This window comes from Hemitrygon akajei, chromosome 21, assembly GCF_048418815.1.
Source record: "Hemitrygon akajei chromosome 21, sHemAka1.3, whole genome shotgun sequence".
NCBI lineage: Eukaryota > Metazoa > Chordata > Chondrichthyes > Myliobatiformes > Dasyatidae > Hemitrygon > Hemitrygon akajei.
The window spans coordinates 38103368-38120210 of NC_133144.1; the positions used below are offsets into that span (position 1 = coordinate 38103368).

Here is a 16843-nt window from a genome sequence, read left to right on the forward strand (position 1 = left end):
CTATCTGGCAGCACACCCTGATGAATGAGTCATTTTGATACTGAACACACCATGAAAAGTCATATATCAATTACTTGATAATTTTGTTTGTGTGGGTAAATTTTGACGTTGCCTGCATGGATGTCTGCAATAAATTGTTGAAAAACAAATGAAGTTTACAAAAGATAGCTTTAAAAGAAAAATAGCACCAATCAGCAATGGGTATAGGAAACATGGCAGGACAAAGACAATGACAACAGATTTGTCAGGCAGTGGTGATTTAATGTCTATGTTTTCTTTTATTTAGTTTAAGTGTTATATTGTGAAAAATTCTAGTTTTTAGTGTCCTTGTGTTGAATAGAAGGATTGTGTTTCAACAATTTTACAATGCAACCATGATGAGGTTTTGTGGGTGTTGGCAGATATTTTCAAAAGTCAATTACCTATATTGAGACAAAGTGAAAACAGTCATCCTATTGATGGAAGATTCTGGGAAAATTCAAAGTTAGGGACCAAAAACGTTTGGTGGCAATCAATAAATTCAATTAAGTTCTCAAAGATACCCAAAGAGTGATTAGAATCTGCTTTCTTCTGGGAAGAAAAAAATAATTATTTTAAGAGAAAGCTAAGTAAACACACAAGAAAGAACCTGATAGAGGGGAGTGCTAACAGGTTTTAAAATAGAACAGAAAAAGGCTAATGTGGAACTTAAACAAAACTGTTGACCATTCTGGATGATTAGCTTCAGAAACTCTGTCCTAAATGTTATCTTATACAGTTCCATAGAAAAATACTGATTATTGTACTGCTAAAAATAAAATCACACACTAAAAATCTCAAATGTTCAGCTAATAACTAACACTGTGACTAGAATGAACCAAATTCAAGATATTTCAACAAGATTCCATAACTTCACAATTCAGACACATTCTATTGTCTTAACCATCAATGTGTTTAAGCTGTTTCAAATGACTTGCAATTTATTGTCTTGTGGCAATGGCCAGGGAACAAAAACATTTGTGCACGTTTCAAACAGAACCAATACAGTCAGCAAACCACAGTACTGACCTAACTAACTCCACCACATGCTACAAATTGTTTTTGTTCCTGTTCATAGCTATTTTTATCAATGAACAATCTTGCTTTAATCCTTGTCTTTATTAAAGATGAATTACAATAGAAATAATCTTTAGTACAAATGGGAAGTCTACCCATTATAGAATTAAAATAGGCCCAGAAGATGTTTTAATCTATGCATACAAATTTATACAGCTTAATAATTAAAAGCAGCATTAGATTCTGAGATTAATTTACCTTGAATTTAAATAATGTGAAGATTTTGGCAATTCCTTGGGAGCAATCAAATCCCCATTTCCCAGCCATGTGTCTCTCTTCTCTTCCTCTCTCTCCCTTTCTCCCTCCCCTTCCCCCTCCCTCTCCCTCTCTTGTCACTATCTAAGGTAGAACAAGACCATTTGGCATCCAATTTAACCAGCAGCTGAGCTATCTTATATCCTGCATCACTAAAATTGGCTCCATAACACTGTTAAATGTTGCAGAAGTGCTTGCTCCCACCACCCACTTCACACAGTGCTTTCAGATTCCATCACCTTCAGTTCTTCAAAGTCCCTCTAAATCTCCTATCCTTTTTTATACCTATGCCATCTGAGTACAAACATCCCTGTTTTGGGGAAATATTTCTCACTATTTCCCTTCTAAATTTACTTATCTCAGTCAGGTATATTTGAAACTTTCCCCACCTATTCTCTCTCCATGACCAAAACACTCCATCCCAGACAACATTCTGGTGAACCTCTTTTTTGTCCTCTCCAGTGCAATCATACCCTTCCTAAAGTCTGATGACCAGAACCATGTACAATACTCCAGCTGTAGATGAACTAACGTTTTATGAGGCCGAACTGTAGCATCCCTGCCCAGACTAATGAAGTACCTGTTTGCCATCAGGAAACCTTGGACATGTACACTGTACACCTCTACTCCTCAGTACCCCTGAGGATCTTATCACTTATTATGTGTATCCTATCCTATCCTCCCAAAATGTCCTCCATTTTAATTAAATTCCATCTGCCATTGCTCTGTACTCATAGAACATAGATATCTACAACACATTACAAAATTATGGCCCTTCTAATTGAAACTTCATTTCTGCATTCTACTTGCCTTACTTTTTTGTTTCAAAAATCTATCTACCTCTGTCTCAAAGATTCTCCTTCCACCTTCTTTGAAGCGTTGTGTGCGATTTGCCCCATCTCTTTCTCTTAAGTGGGTGGTCCTTTATTTTTAAATAGTGACCTCTAGCTCTAGATTAAACATCAAAATGAACCACCGTCTCCACATCCACCCCGTCAAGAGCCTCCGGGATTTCTCATGTTTTGATTATATATTTGCATTAATCAGAGAGGAGACATTCACGAAGAATAGGGTCCCTTTAAAGATGGCAATCCTTAACTGGATGAGTCCAAGTGAAGATCTGTTGGATATGTGCCTTTCCTCTCGTTTCGCAGTAAGAGGCAGCCAGTAGGCGGTGCTGCCTGGAGTTTGCTTCACTGCAGGGTGAGGGTTGGACGTGTGCTAAAGGCTAACAGACTGAAACAGTACGCGATTAAAGCGTTGAACTTTTCTTTTGCCTTAAAAACAAGATTTAAGGAGAAACGAAGATGTCTGCAGGTTGCCAGCAAAGCGAATGTCGCGTAATCCCCTCCAGGACAGTGATTCTGAATGATTCAACGCAGCTACCTCATGATTATTGCACTACACCGGGAGGAACGCTGTTCTCCACCACTCCGGGAGGTAAATACATATTAACGATCAATAGCGGAAGCCTTCCCGGCGCTGGCTTGGGGCTCATGTCATCAGCAAAAAGTGCGGCGGCCTATTCCGAGTGCTGCTCTTTAAATCCGTTAAAAAAGTGGGTGGAGGAACCTTAAGACGGCTGCGATTGCAGAAATAACCCAAGTGGTATATTTGTGCACATTTTCATGTCGATTCGGTTTCCGTTGCGCGGAATTGCCCGTTCTGTTTGTATAAAAGCGAACCCGGGTGCAGGCCGTCTGGCAAGAGGCATAACCTCGTGCTGTGGAGCCCGAGCGAACTTTCAGTAACCTGCATAGATTGGTTTTGGCAAAATGCAAGTGTACCGTTGCCAAATAAGAATTAATGCATCCGTGCGACAATGTTGCACACTTTTATTTTGCACTAGCCGATTTTATTTTAACTGCAGGCTTCGAGGCGTCAGGTGGGACCGGATTCGCTGCTCAATTTCGGGCCCGCTGCGGCGAGTTTCCTGTTTGCGATGGTCGCTCGGTCTCTGTGCGAGTGTGTGCGTGTGCGTGCGTGTGGTTTAATTTCGGGCTCTTATTGTTAAATGTCAGTTTTGCATCTGGATGGGAAAGTGGGTGCGCTGGCGTTTATTTTCCTTCGCTCTTTTCCCAGAGGTGGTGGATTTTCGAGTCTCGCACTTGTGATCTGGTCCCGACCGTCGCGCAGAAACCGAGTCAGCAGCACCCGCCTCCTAGACCCTGACAAACCTTTTGATTAATCCCTCTCCAGTGACTGGGAGGGTAGGGCAGCTATACTGAGGGAACATCGAGGTAGCATCAGAACGCCTCAAGGATAGATCAAATATGAAAATCGAAGCGGGGTCCCACCAAACTATAAACCGATAAATCACAACAAAAGAATTTTTCTAACTTAATCAGGTGATGGTAACTTCGCGTTTAATTGGTGCTTTCCTCGAGCACAGGACGTCCCAAGCGTTTTATAGCCAATGGGGTAGTCCTATGTTAAAGTGCAATTGTAATGTGGGAAATACGGGATCCAATATGGATACGGCAGGCTTTCACTGTATGCGGAATAGAGATCATTCGTGTTAGTGAAATAAAAGCAGAGAGAGTGAGTCTTGCAAAACTCTGCAGGTCAGGCACATAGAGGAATCCGAGAACCTTCACCAGAACTTGTTTTTGTGATGTGGATACAGAGAGAGAGAGAGAGAGATCAGGCACACTCCTCAACTGTATTTGAAATAATTACGCCTTGCAACTGCTAAGGGGGAAGCAGCTGTTAGTTTAAAGTTTTTTCCGGAAGACTGTTCTGCATCTCTGAGTTGCACTTTCTCAGTACTGCCCTGGCCTTGTCCCACTGATGTTGGGTGGGATTTGATTCCGTGATGTGAAATGAAGTGGCTGCTGGCTGCCAGTATCAGTATCTCAAAATGCTCTCTCCTGCAACGTGAAATCCGAAATGGAGGGAGGACAAAGCAGGGGAGAGAGATTTTTCCTTTGGGAGAAATTACTTGTTTATGATGTCTTTGACAGCAGTAGTGAACTTGGATACGACTGAAAGGGGTTAGACTGCCTGTTTGTTTACTAGTTAACATTTTGACTGTAAAAACAAAAAAAAAACAGTGTTTCACTTCTAGTTGCTACCTGATTCTTCGTAAACACAGTACGGTGCAGAGTTTTAACCTTAAAACACCGATGATTGAACAGATGAAAACAGAATTGGACAAGAGTGATGCCAGTGCGACTCTGCCAATGGAAGTAAATATGATTCTGCAATGGGTGGGGAGGTGTAGTTGAAGAATTCTTATTAATGGAAAGTGTGCATTTATTGCCAAGACGTTAAGTCTCTTGTTATTCTGGCAACTTTTTAACAGAGTTAGTAAAATACAGTACTGTGGAGTATCAACAGATTCCTTCATTTCAGCAAAGGACAATAAAACTTTTAAAATTCCTGCCCCAGTCTTTGAGACAATATGTCACAGCATGGGGAAGTTTATTTGGGAGCCAGGTACAGCCACTGTATTAAGGCAGGCTTCTAATAGTAATAATATTTGTTCTACTTCTCATGTTCATACCAGTTCAGAGAGCAATTGGGCTTGCCTCAATTGAAAACATGCTGATGTATTCATTACAAGTATATTGTATTCTTTTGGCTTTGTTTTAACAGATATAAGACTGAAGGCCAGAGAGAGAAAAGATCAGAACTGATGAATGGTCCAGTCAAACTGTTATCTGCCTTCTGGTTAAAGATTTTTAGTGGTACAAGAGCTTGAGTGTTGTATGTGTGACTCATTAAAGCTTGTGGCCTGAAGGACAGATAAAATGAAATTTTAAAGATTTAAAGTTCATCTTTTTTTAAGATAGCAAAGTATGAAGTGATGTACATCTCATGTAATGATTGGGCAGTGTATAATATCAAAAAGCCACTCATAAATTGAAAGCCATTATCCAGTTACAGGCTGAATTTTTTTTAAATAGCATTGTCTAGTCACGGGGGGCAAACCTGTAGAATGTGTGGCGGAAATGTCACAAGCAAAAATTGCGTTGTCCCACGGCATGCAATGCTGCCCCTGGGTTGCTTAAACCCCACTCAGAATAAAAAGATGATCTTTTCCGCCAAATGTCTCATTGGGAGTAAGTGTATTTATTTTCCTTGAGGAGCAACCTGATTGACAACAAAATTATGGATCGGTGGTGAGAATTTTTCCCCCCAAAGTCGAGAATGTCTAAAACAAGAGGACACGGGGTGGGAGATTTGGAGCGAATCTGAGCAATAATAAACCTGATTCTGATTCTGACATTCTTTTGAAGTTGAGAGGGCATTCTGAGAGTCATGTGTCGGTCTACGGGCTTTTCCCAGGGACACACAGCAAAACAGACGTCAATTCTGCCAGAAGGTAACAAAAGGCGTCCTTTGGTCTGCCTGAAATTTGTTGGTCTTCCAGCGTGGTGAGATAACTGTAAGGGAATGCTGCCGGCTGGCAAATTCTGGGATGCAGGAGATTGTGCTGTGGGGTGCACTGAAGCTTGATGCAGCAAATGCGGAGTCTCTGAAGGACCCCACTCCTTCTGAGGTCTAGGCTCGTTCTGGTGCCACACGTGGAGGGGCTGAGTCGAGTTGGGGAAACTCCTTAAACATTTGAAATAGTATGGGACATTGGAAAAAAGTTGAATTTCCCCATGGGGATGAATAAAGTATCTATCTATCTATCTATCAATCACCCCAGGGGTCACATAAGTGATAGCGGTTCTATGATTTTTTTTTTTTAAAAGTGAGCTAACACAACTTAATGTGTTGATCATGAATGTAATAGTTTTGCACTGTTTCTTCTGTATATTTATTATGACTAAATTTTTGGAATTTAAAAAAAAAGTCTGATTTTTGACTGGATGTGGTGAGCTACAGGTGTTAGCTCTAACCAATCCAAATCTAGCAGGTTCTAATTTTGCCCACTGAATCATCTGATAGTCATACCTGAGGCCTCCTGTTCAGAAGAACTGTTTCTGTTTTCAAACTGAGAGGAGTTCCCAGGTTCCGCCTTTGTGTATTGGTATCCCCAACAATAAATGGTATAGCCTCAGACATCATGTGTGCAATATAAAAATAATAATCTGAATCCTGTGTTTTTAAAAAAAAATTGACAAGCTTAGAGGTAATATTGTTATGTTTCTCTATTGTTGATGTTTCCTTGTTACCCTGATTGGTGAAATATCTGTTGAGAAACCAGGGGCATGTTTTAGTCAGAGAAACGTAATGGCTTTGGGGATGAGCGGGACCATCACTAGTAGGTAGAAGAATCTGTGCCATTGTAATTAGGCCTATCTACCCGCTGAATTGTAAAGTGAATGAATCATTCATTGTTGTAGTCTAGTCCTAAAAAGAAATTCCATTGTGGAGTGCACATTGTGCCTTTTGCAAAAGTGTGTTCAAGCATTGATTACAGGAATTCTATTCCTTGCTCTGTAACACTATGGCTGTATGCATGGGGATAAAATTAACAACATGTACAAATGTAAGAAAGTGTTTGGGTTATGCTGTGATGTTTTGGGGTGATTCTGAGCACGGGACAAGAAGTCGGCAGTGCTTCTGTTAAGACATTGTAGTTGTGACAGAAAGTGCTTTGAAGCAGTAGGACTTTATTATTAGCGTACTGACTGCTCACAGTACTGAAAAATGAAAATGTATTATATTGAGCCAGGAAAGATCTGACACTATCGTTGACAGAGATGAATAAACCAGCAGATGGAATATTAACTACGTACATAGTCAAAAACTGGTTGGCACAATTGAAGGTGTAGTGGCATCTGCACTGGACTTTGGGGCAAGTAGACCTGGGTTCGAATCAGACTGGCTCCTTGCATGTTTTCCATCCATGCTGGGTTGAGTGTAGAGCTAGCAAATCTGCCTCATAAACCAGACAAATGCTAAAATGAGTAAGGCACACAAAGGTATTACTTAGAATTGAAGGTTACCAGTTTTATATAGCAAAGTATTGCTGTTCCTTACTTCAGGATAAACTTCTGATTTCAAATGACATTTATATGAAATAGAAGGAGGTTAAATTTGAAAGTTTTGCCTAGGGTCACAAAGCTGTTATTGCAGTTTGAGAGTATTGGTTCTGTATCAACGTAAACACCAATTTTGAATACTTTTAACAATTTGGGCATTTTCTAGAGATGCACAGATCTGGAAATGTGAGAAATATTATCCCTACATAGTCCTACCTTACTACAGTTGGTGTTACCCATAGAGCTAGTCACAGCCCATGCAAGGCTAATTGCACTGCTGATGAGCAAAATGGACATGTGATGGGATACCTGGACTTACACAGTTGGTATGTGAATTTTAAACTTGCAAAAGCTCAAGTTGGAGAAGCTACTTTTATCCTCAGATTTTAATGATAAAATGAAAAGCAGTATGTGAGAATATTTTTTGATCTTTGTGTCCTTCAGAGGACTACATCAGATTTGGGCAATGTTGGTTAATGCGTTATCAGCCAAAATTAATTCACATGTCTAGAACAATGCTTGGATGCAGCTTTCTATTGAAGAATGCTGTTTTTCAGATCACACATTGGGGTTAGGATTATAGAAAGTTATAGCATAAGAGAAGGCCATTTGCTCCATTATGCCTTTTTCATGTCTTTGATTAAATCCTCTTCTTCTCCCCTTTCCTCATAGCACAATGAATTTTATGTTTATCCAATTTCCTTAAAGAAAGCCTTCAGGTTGTATATTCCAGCTCCAGGAAAATTCAGTGTACTTACATTTTTAAAAGAAAAACTCCACATCTCCCTTCTATTTAGGCAGTTTACCTTTAGTCTGTGCTGTGATTATATCCTTTCCCTGAGTAGAAATAGTTTTACTTACTGGTTACACCTGTTATAACCTTTTAATAGTTTTAAACGCCTCAATCATAACTCTGAGCAGACTTTTTGTATCCATAGAGAACAACCAGTGTCCTCTTGTACCAGATGTCCCTCATAACTGATACCATTCTAGGAAGCCCCAACTCTACCTATTACAGGCTTGCTAAAGGATTTAACACTTAATGTGCTGAGTAATTATGTGGGATTTTATCTGTAAAATTTAATTTTGCTATTTCAGGCACCCGGATTATTTACGATCGGAAGTTTCTTATGGACTGCCGTCATTCTCCAGTTGCAAAGACTCCACCTCGTTACCTCCCGCACATCCCAGGTGTAACAACCCCTGGCATTGCTGAAGATACCAAGGCAGAAGCAAACAATGCTGCTCACAGTGGTGAAAACAACCGTGAAGGAAAATCATCCACTGGTGAGATTTGGCAATTTAAACTACAAGGAGTTTGGGGAGGGGGGGGGGAACTAGATTTACTTAATTTTTTCTCATTAATTCATAAATTGGAGATGCTGGGGAGATTGCAAGGATCAGAATGGATCAGCAGTTGGGTACACCATCACTGATTGCTGATCCAATTAATGCAATCTTAACAGTTTAATTATTCGATATTTTGAAGATAAAGATTAGCTTTATTTGTCACATGTACATCGAAACATACACTGAACTGCATTGTTTGTGTCAACAACCAACACAGTCTGAATATGTGTTGGCGGCAGCCTGCAAGTGTCAGCACACTTCACTTAGCACGTCCCAACTCACTGAACCTAACTATGTCTTTGGAATGTGGGAGGAATCCAGTGCACCAGGAGGAAAACCATGCAGTCACGGGCAGAACATACAAACTTGTGAAAGACAGCAGTGGAAATTGAACCCCGATCTTACAGCTGGTGCTGTAAAGCGTTGTGCTAACTGCTATGCTACCATACTGCCTGGATTGTGTGTGTGTGTGTGTGTTTGATGCCCTAAATGTGCTGAAGCTAATGTTAACAGTAAATCAGAAGTAGCAAATAAAGTGCAGAATCGGAGCAGTTGTGCTTTGAGCAGTTACTGAAGTACCTTGAGTTCTTTGGGAGAGTTCAAAGTCAAACCTCAAGAATTGTACATTGGCACCATTTGTCTGCAGAACTTTAGAATAATGGTTAATGCTGTTAAATAGGTGAAAGAAATGAAGTGGTGGTGACAAGAATAACCAGGATGATGGAAAATCAAGAGGAAGAAGTGGGGGCTGGGCAAGTAAAATTGGCAGAGGAATTGAGCTCCTGAGCAGGCAGATAGGGCTGGTGAGTGGGGTGATGAGCATCATAGTCAGGCCTAGTAGGTTAGAAAATAAATACTCATTCAACAATGTACTAATTACCCATGGCATAAATCATAATCTTTTAATCTAATTTCTGTGGAAAAGTAAATACCACTCTGCACGTATCGACAATGTAATTATGTGCGCAAAATATGTGGGGAAGTGATGACAGCACTGGGTTGAATCACAGCAGGGAATGCCTGGTCCAATTTCCACACAGCTGGGATTTTGCCAAGAAATGCATGCGAGCTTTGTAGAACTGTGTGCAAAATCATGGCTTGCTCAACTGATGCTCAAAAACAAGTCTAAATGATTTTCACTCTTTGCAGGCAGCTACTGTACATCTTGAGTTCTCCATCCTACATGTGCTGTGTTCTTTCCCTTCTGTCTTTTTCTCTGTCAGTATTCACTCTTGCTCCGTTGTCTGCTGTGAGGTTATTCCTCTGACGCATTTACAGTGCTGATCTGTCTGGAATTATCTGTAGCCAGTCTCGTTTTTCCTTTTTTCCCCACTCTAAGATGAAGGAGCAGGAAAGTTGTTACCTGGACAGCTGAGAATCAGGAAAACTCCAGCCAATGAGACCATCAGTTGACCATCAGAGTTTTCTTTACAAGTTGTCTTGGAGGAGGAGATGGAACTTAAATATACTTACCTGGGGTTCAAGAGCAGTATTAATAGATGTGGTTCTGTAGTGAAGACTTCTGAGGTTACCAGTGCGTAGTCTGGATACTTTCACCCTCCAGCCATTAACTGTGCCATAAGGAGACTTCCCAACCAATGCCTATGCCTAGCAGAACTAAGCCAGCTTGATTTTTGGCCAGCAACTGCAGCAGTAATGTGAGACAATTGTTTACATGATCTGTAGTCAAAATACTCTGAAGACCCTCATCTGACACTGGATTCTCTGGTTGGAATTGTTGGAATTTTCTTTGGTGACATGGTTTTCACTGACAAGGCATTTATTGCCCATTCAGAGCTGCACTTCAAAATTATAAATGTATATGCAGTGGATTCCAGTTATTTAGTCCATTGGTTAATAGGGACAGCTGCTTATTTGGAACAACTCTTAAAGAACAAGAACAAATTGAGAAAATAGCCAGGTTCCCTTTGTTTATTTGTACCACTATGCGAGTTAATTGGGCCAGTTTCTAACTAGTATTAGTCGCATGCACGTCGTCTGGCCATTAGACACTACACCATGCTTGGAGCAAACAGTTTTGAAATAGTGTCACTTGTGTGTGTTTGTGTTCAAAAATCAGTGATTTTTGTCACTGATGGTTGGTGAGTAATAAGCAATAAGTTCATTCAGAACTGTTTCACTCATTGTAGTTTCAAGCATTCAGGCTTGGAGAAATGGCCAGAAGTGAAAATGAAAAGATTTCATTACTTCAACAAGTTAGGAACTACAAAGAATTTGACTGTTTCAACAATCATCTTGAATGTTACAAGATGTTACAAAAGAAGATTTGGAGGATGAAATCATTGAATGCATTCTATGAAGGCAGTCTATTATCTGCACTAGGCGTTTACACTGATTTAGTTCATTTACAGTCACTCAAAAGAACTCGGTAGCATACTTTGGATTAATTCCTCTGTCGATAACCTTTAGGAACATGCACATTTTTATAGTAGTAGTTTTGGAAATGTTCTAATTTGTTCTGTACTTCATTTAAATACATAATTTGTTACTCAGTTAAATAGTACGTTGTCTTTTTTTATATACCTCTAACTATTTCCATGAAACTTCGGCTAATTTGGTGAAAAATGTACTGGTCTTGAAGTGTGCCAATTAATCAGAATCCACTGTATTTGTTTGTACTTAATGTTGTGATTTGAGCTTGTGTCTTTGGGTCAGTAATCTGGCCTTCTGCATGTCTGTTCAGTAACTTAAACCTTACTCACATTCTACCACAGCTGTTGCCGGGTAATTCAGCATAAACTTGGGATCTGAGGTACTCCTGGCTTGTGTGTTAGAGATGCAATAGGAATTATATTTAACCCGTTCTTTCTGTGGATACACTCGGCTGTCCACATGCTTTTTAAATAAGGAAAATTCTGACATTACTCTGCTTCCTCACAGCCTTGTATCTTTCTCCATTGCAGCCATCACCGTCCATTCATCCTTTCTCATATGCTTAATTCCCTGTCCCCTGTATTAAACATTCAATCTTACTCCTTGATCTTCCCTGCTGAATCCTTGTACCTCGCTATTTCTTTCAAATCCTACATTTGGTATTTGGCCTAAGTTAATAGTTTCCATCTGGCATTTCATCCAGAAATTAGTGTACAAACCAAGGCCGCTACCCCTGTGATAATATTGATTTAGTGCTGTGGCATGGAAGGTGACTTCTTCAGATAAAGTACTGAACGTAGCATTTACTGCTTTGGATTTAAAAGATCCCATGCTACTTGTTGAGAGCAAGGGAGTTCCCGTTGGTAGCCTAGCCAATTAATATCTGTCAACCAACTGCATTCATTGCAAACAATTGCAGCCAGAGGGAAAATAATCACCTATATTTCAGCACTTGAATCCACCATGGTTTTGTGGCGACCCAGTTCCCAGCGCACTCGAACCAGCTCACAAAGTGGCGCGCGCCAGCATTGAAGCCGGTCCCAAAAAGGGCGCCAGGCCTTCTTCACCAGCAAGGGGAAAAGCACGCGGGCGGGACGGGACTGTGAATATGCATCATTCCCGCCCGGTTTGTCAACAGTGGAGCCTGTAGGGCTATAACCAAAAAAAATGTAGATCTTCTGAGGAGGTGAAAGGTGCTACAGAAATTCAAATTCTTTCTAATTACTTTGTGAAACTGGCATCTGTCAAAACTTAATTGAGAACATGAAGCCAGTCTCTTATCATGGGGCTCTTCCTCACTGGGAGTGGTTGAGGAGTTTTGTTAGATTATAACTGCTTTGGCCTTAACTGGGAAGCCTGATTTAACCATTGAGACTGATGAATTCTCCCACCCTTTGACTCAACACATGCTTCCAATGACTTGACTTAAAATAATTTACGCACCAAAATGTTGACCTTTTGTCTCTCTCTTCCTCCAGGGGACGAAGCTCAATTTGAGATGGATATCTAAACTCTCCACGTACTGCAGACTCCGCTTCTCAATGCTTTGAAGACCTGGCTTGTGGTTCCTAATGCACAGGCCTTTGCCGTGGTACACAAGCTCTCCTGAAATCTGCCAAAAAAAAAAAAGTTGAATACAAATGATTTTCACCTGTGGTTAACCCTGCAACGTTTATACTTTGTCTATGACCTTAAATCATGTTGTTTTTGAAGCTAAGTAAGTTGGTCCCAGTTTTCTGCTGGATATTTGGATAAAGTTGGGGATATAATCTTTTGAAAATGGGAAAGGTAACATTTTGTTTAATGGACAAACAAAAGCTATTTTTAAAACTTTGTACACAAAGCTATCTTGAAGCAGTTCCCGTTACGTAATACTGTATATATCTAGCAGCTGATATTTGTTTCATTACTAATTGAGTTCAAAAGCAATTTTGGTACAAAGCCATAGTTGTATAATCTTATTTTTAGAACATTGTGGAATGACATATTGAGTTCAGCAAGAACTCACAATATGCTCCTTGCTTAACTTTTTTAATTGTAATCCCTGGAATTCCCAAGTCATTGTTTTTGTTTTAAATCTAATGTTCCACGTTTTTGTTTTTAAGAGAAACGTCTTTTGTTGGTGAAGTCACTGCTCCATTGATCATTTCTGCTGTTTTGAGACTTTTCCATTACCAGTACTTCATCTTCACGTTCAGTTTAGGGCACTTATTCCACTGCACGGAATTCAGTAAGTGTCTTGGACCTGCGTTGCAAACATCTGAGTGTTTAAGCTTGGCAAAATCTGCAGTTGTTGGCAGAACACCAGGAGCTGTGAAGTAACACTAGATTTGAAACCATATTGTTGAAACGAAAATAAATGGGCCTATCTTGTATTTAATCACTGGGAATAATGAGATACTGTGTTTGCTTGCATTGGGTTGGTTCTATGTACTACCAAGCAGGAGAGTCTAGTATGTCCTTGGCTTTATAAAAAAGAATTATGTAACATTTTCCCACATATAACTGTTTAAGTTGATGAGTTTTTAGTGTTTATTATTAAACTTGATATTGTGGGGAGTGATCTGAAACCTGGTCCACTGAAGCTGCTTTCAGTGGGCAGGAGAACAGCTTAGGGAGATGTAATGCTGACTTGCGCTGCCCTATGAAAGCTGCTAGGATATGTTAGAGCTGAAGTTAATTGATTTAAAAACATGGAGAGACCTGATTAAAAACACATCAGGTCTGTCAGTTAGTAGATAATTTGGAGCCCTCCTTTGGAGCTTTTGACGATAAAATGCCCCAGTCCCATATAGGCCATCCAATCTTTCCATGATTGTTCCTTTAACAAACTAATCCCACTCATCTCTCCCCACACTTTATGTTAAAGTTTCTTTACTTTTTTTTCAAGAAAAGTAGTATTCTCATAATTTGTGAGCCTCTGGTAATAGTGTGTAGAATTACACGTTGTAATTAGGTTCCTTGGTTGAAAGATGTTCTGGATCTTTGATAATCTTTCTGCTTTACAGTTGCAGATTGACTGACAGTTTCTAATGTTTACTGTTCCTTGGAGAAGTACAGCACAGAAACAGGACCTTGGGTCCATCTTGTCATGATTTAATGGGGATTTTGTTTTTAATGGGGTTCATGGCAAGGCTCCCATAATTAGTTGGTTAATACTCTTGGATAAATTAATTAAACTCAGCTGCTCAGGTATTTTGACTCTGGAAAACAACTCAAATGGCAAGAAAAAGTGTTGTCAATTATGACTTATTTTTATTATTTGTTGGGACAAGTGGAATGTTGGTCCAATAACTACATTGCAGGGTTCTGTGATTTTTGTCATAAAATAATGATTCCGTGGATTGGAAGTGGTGCTTGTGTCATCTTTTTATAGAGACCTATTATTAGCCGCTTGTTACACTGATAATTTTTTTTATATTTCAAATTTAAGTAGATCTCACCTGACTGTGACAATCACTTTCACAGAAATAATCTCAAAATTATCTGGCATTTCTTTCAGAGTTTGTTGTCACCTTTTGTTACACTTTTCCTCCCCCATACTGTCAGAGATGATCCAGCTTTCAGTGCCACTCCTGCTACAACCTTGGCTCAAACCTCCATTTGAGGTACAGATTGGGCAGGGCATGATGAAAGTTGTAGCCAAAAGCTGGGCCAGATCTTGTTGTCCTGCACCTCCTGAAAGCTGGTGTCTGAGACTACACTATAACGAAGCATTTTCACCAGTTTACAGCTTTGCCTATCTGATAAATGCAAATTAACATCCATCAGATTGTGTCCTTACTCCACAGTAAGGGCAGTACAGGAGCACTATCAGTACAATTCCTGTAATTCTTCAATGCTTTTACTTCTAATTATTCTCATCCTGCAAGCATTGATATATTTGGTGTGTGATTTTTGTCTAATGGCAGCTATTGCAGATTCTTCCTCAAACTGCAGTTCTATGATTTCAATTTTTGCCTCATTTGAAGATAACTCGAGTGCCCCCAATCCTCTAATGTTATTGCGCAGACTTAAAACTGCTTGGCTCACACTTTGCATTTTCATTTCTTTATCATTGGCCTGCAACCCAGAAAGGTATCTTTACAAATTTTTGTCTACCTCCCCTCTATATTTTGAAAGAACAAGTCTATTTGATTGCTTGTTTTCTCTACAGGCCTTCTGGTTTCCTTTCACTTAGCACATGCTAATAGTTTAATTGGCTATTACAAATTACCCCAGAGTAAATGGGTAATGAGGGTTTGAGGGGGAAGTACTGGACAAATGAGAAAAATTGGTGGGGTAATCTGATTCTTTGAATTGATGGGTTAAGTGTCTTCCTACATTATAAAGAAATGTAGTACTTGAAATTTAGTAGCAAGTCACCTGTTCTCAACTAATTTTGGGAATCCATACTCAACATTGATGGTCCTGGATTAACTTTAAGACAGTTCTGCAGATTTCATTGTTAGCTGATGTGTGAGAATTAAAAATAGAAATTTTAATTAACAATAGATCTCTAGCTTTGTACACTTGAGGATTTCCTAGGTAATATTCTGAGTGAACACTGCCATACCCAGAGGAATCTCACTTTCATCCCAAAGAGTAGTTTGAAAGAACATTAGCATAAGGCACAAGCTGTGTGAATGTTGACTTTTGTGCTCCGCTAAGTTCCATGATAAGACAAGTTTGAATTGGTGGTAGAAAACCTATGTCACTAACAGTAAGGGCAGCTGCCTGCGTGGTTTGATCCTTGCCATAATGTCATGGGTGTTATTTATTTTGTTTTGCTTTATTTCAGTTTATAATTGGATAGAGTCTGAGCCCAGATTGAATATCTGCAACTCTTTCAAAGCAGACATGTTACTTCGATGTTTTGTTTTAATTGATGCGCCTCATTTAAAACTGTTAGGTACGGACTTGGGTTCTGCTCCACTTCACATTGGGCATATTCCTGGAGATATCATCACATGACTGACCACCTCAACCATGTGGTGTACTGTGGTGCCTCTGGTTGGAAAGCGGATAGTTTGCACATCCCTTGGTTTGGATGATTCCTCAGTCTCATTCAAAAAGCCCTACTTCCATATCAAATACGATTGTTCAAAGCAGATTTAAAACAAAACAATTCTTTTGATTCAGTAATCTGGGAAGTGTTAATGAGAATAAAAAATGGGATTAATGTAGGATTAGTGTAAGTGGATGGTTGATGGTCACCATGGGCCAAGAAGTCTGTTTCCATGATGTACCTCCTTGATTAATTCTTTTTCCTGGGTTGCTCCAAAAGTACCCATAACTCTTAACCTTTGTTTCTTGGGAACTCCAGAGCAATCCTGGATGGTCCATTTTCCAAGAAGTTGATAGAAAGTCATTAGATCCTTACCACCTACCTGGCTTTGGCACCAACTTCAGGCAAGCTCTGAATTGATGGCCACTTTTTCATTTCGGTGGCAGCTTCTTTATTCTAATCCTCTTATTAAATCAACCTGTTGGCAAGCTGTATGTAGTTGAGTGGTGCTATGGGTGCATTGATGCAACTTGGATTTACCATCAATGGAAAAGAAAAATCTTTGTATGGAATAATAATTCCAAAAAAATAAACTTTATCCTTTTATATTGAATTTTGAACTATAGTCCAGTTTCATGTGATTTTTGAAAATGTTTTGGAGTGTTAAAAGTTTAGTGTGTTATTTAAAATATATGGTTTGTCATGCCAGTTAATTGAATGCCGGAAGATCTTTGGCTTGCAACATGAATTCACGGAACATTTTATCCTTCAGAGGAAATTTGAAATAAATACTGGAGATTGCATATTATAGGCGAGGATTGAT

General features: G+C 39.5%; 1 protein-coding gene across 1 annotated transcript; it reads left to right on the forward strand.

Annotated features, from left to right (window-relative positions):
• Nucleotides 1-2515: 2515 nt before the first annotated feature.
• eif4ebp2 (eukaryotic translation initiation factor 4E binding protein 2) lies at nt 2516-16640 on the forward strand. Its single transcript, XM_073025261.1, has 3 exons — nt 2516-2790; nt 8388-8576; nt 12512-16640. Exons 1-3 carry the CDS (start codon nt 2658-2660, stop codon nt 12541-12543), a joined length of 354 nt encoding a protein of 117 aa, XP_072881362.1. The 5' UTR covers nt 2516-2657; the 3' UTR covers nt 12544-16640.
• Nucleotides 16641-16843: the final 203 nt, after the last annotated feature.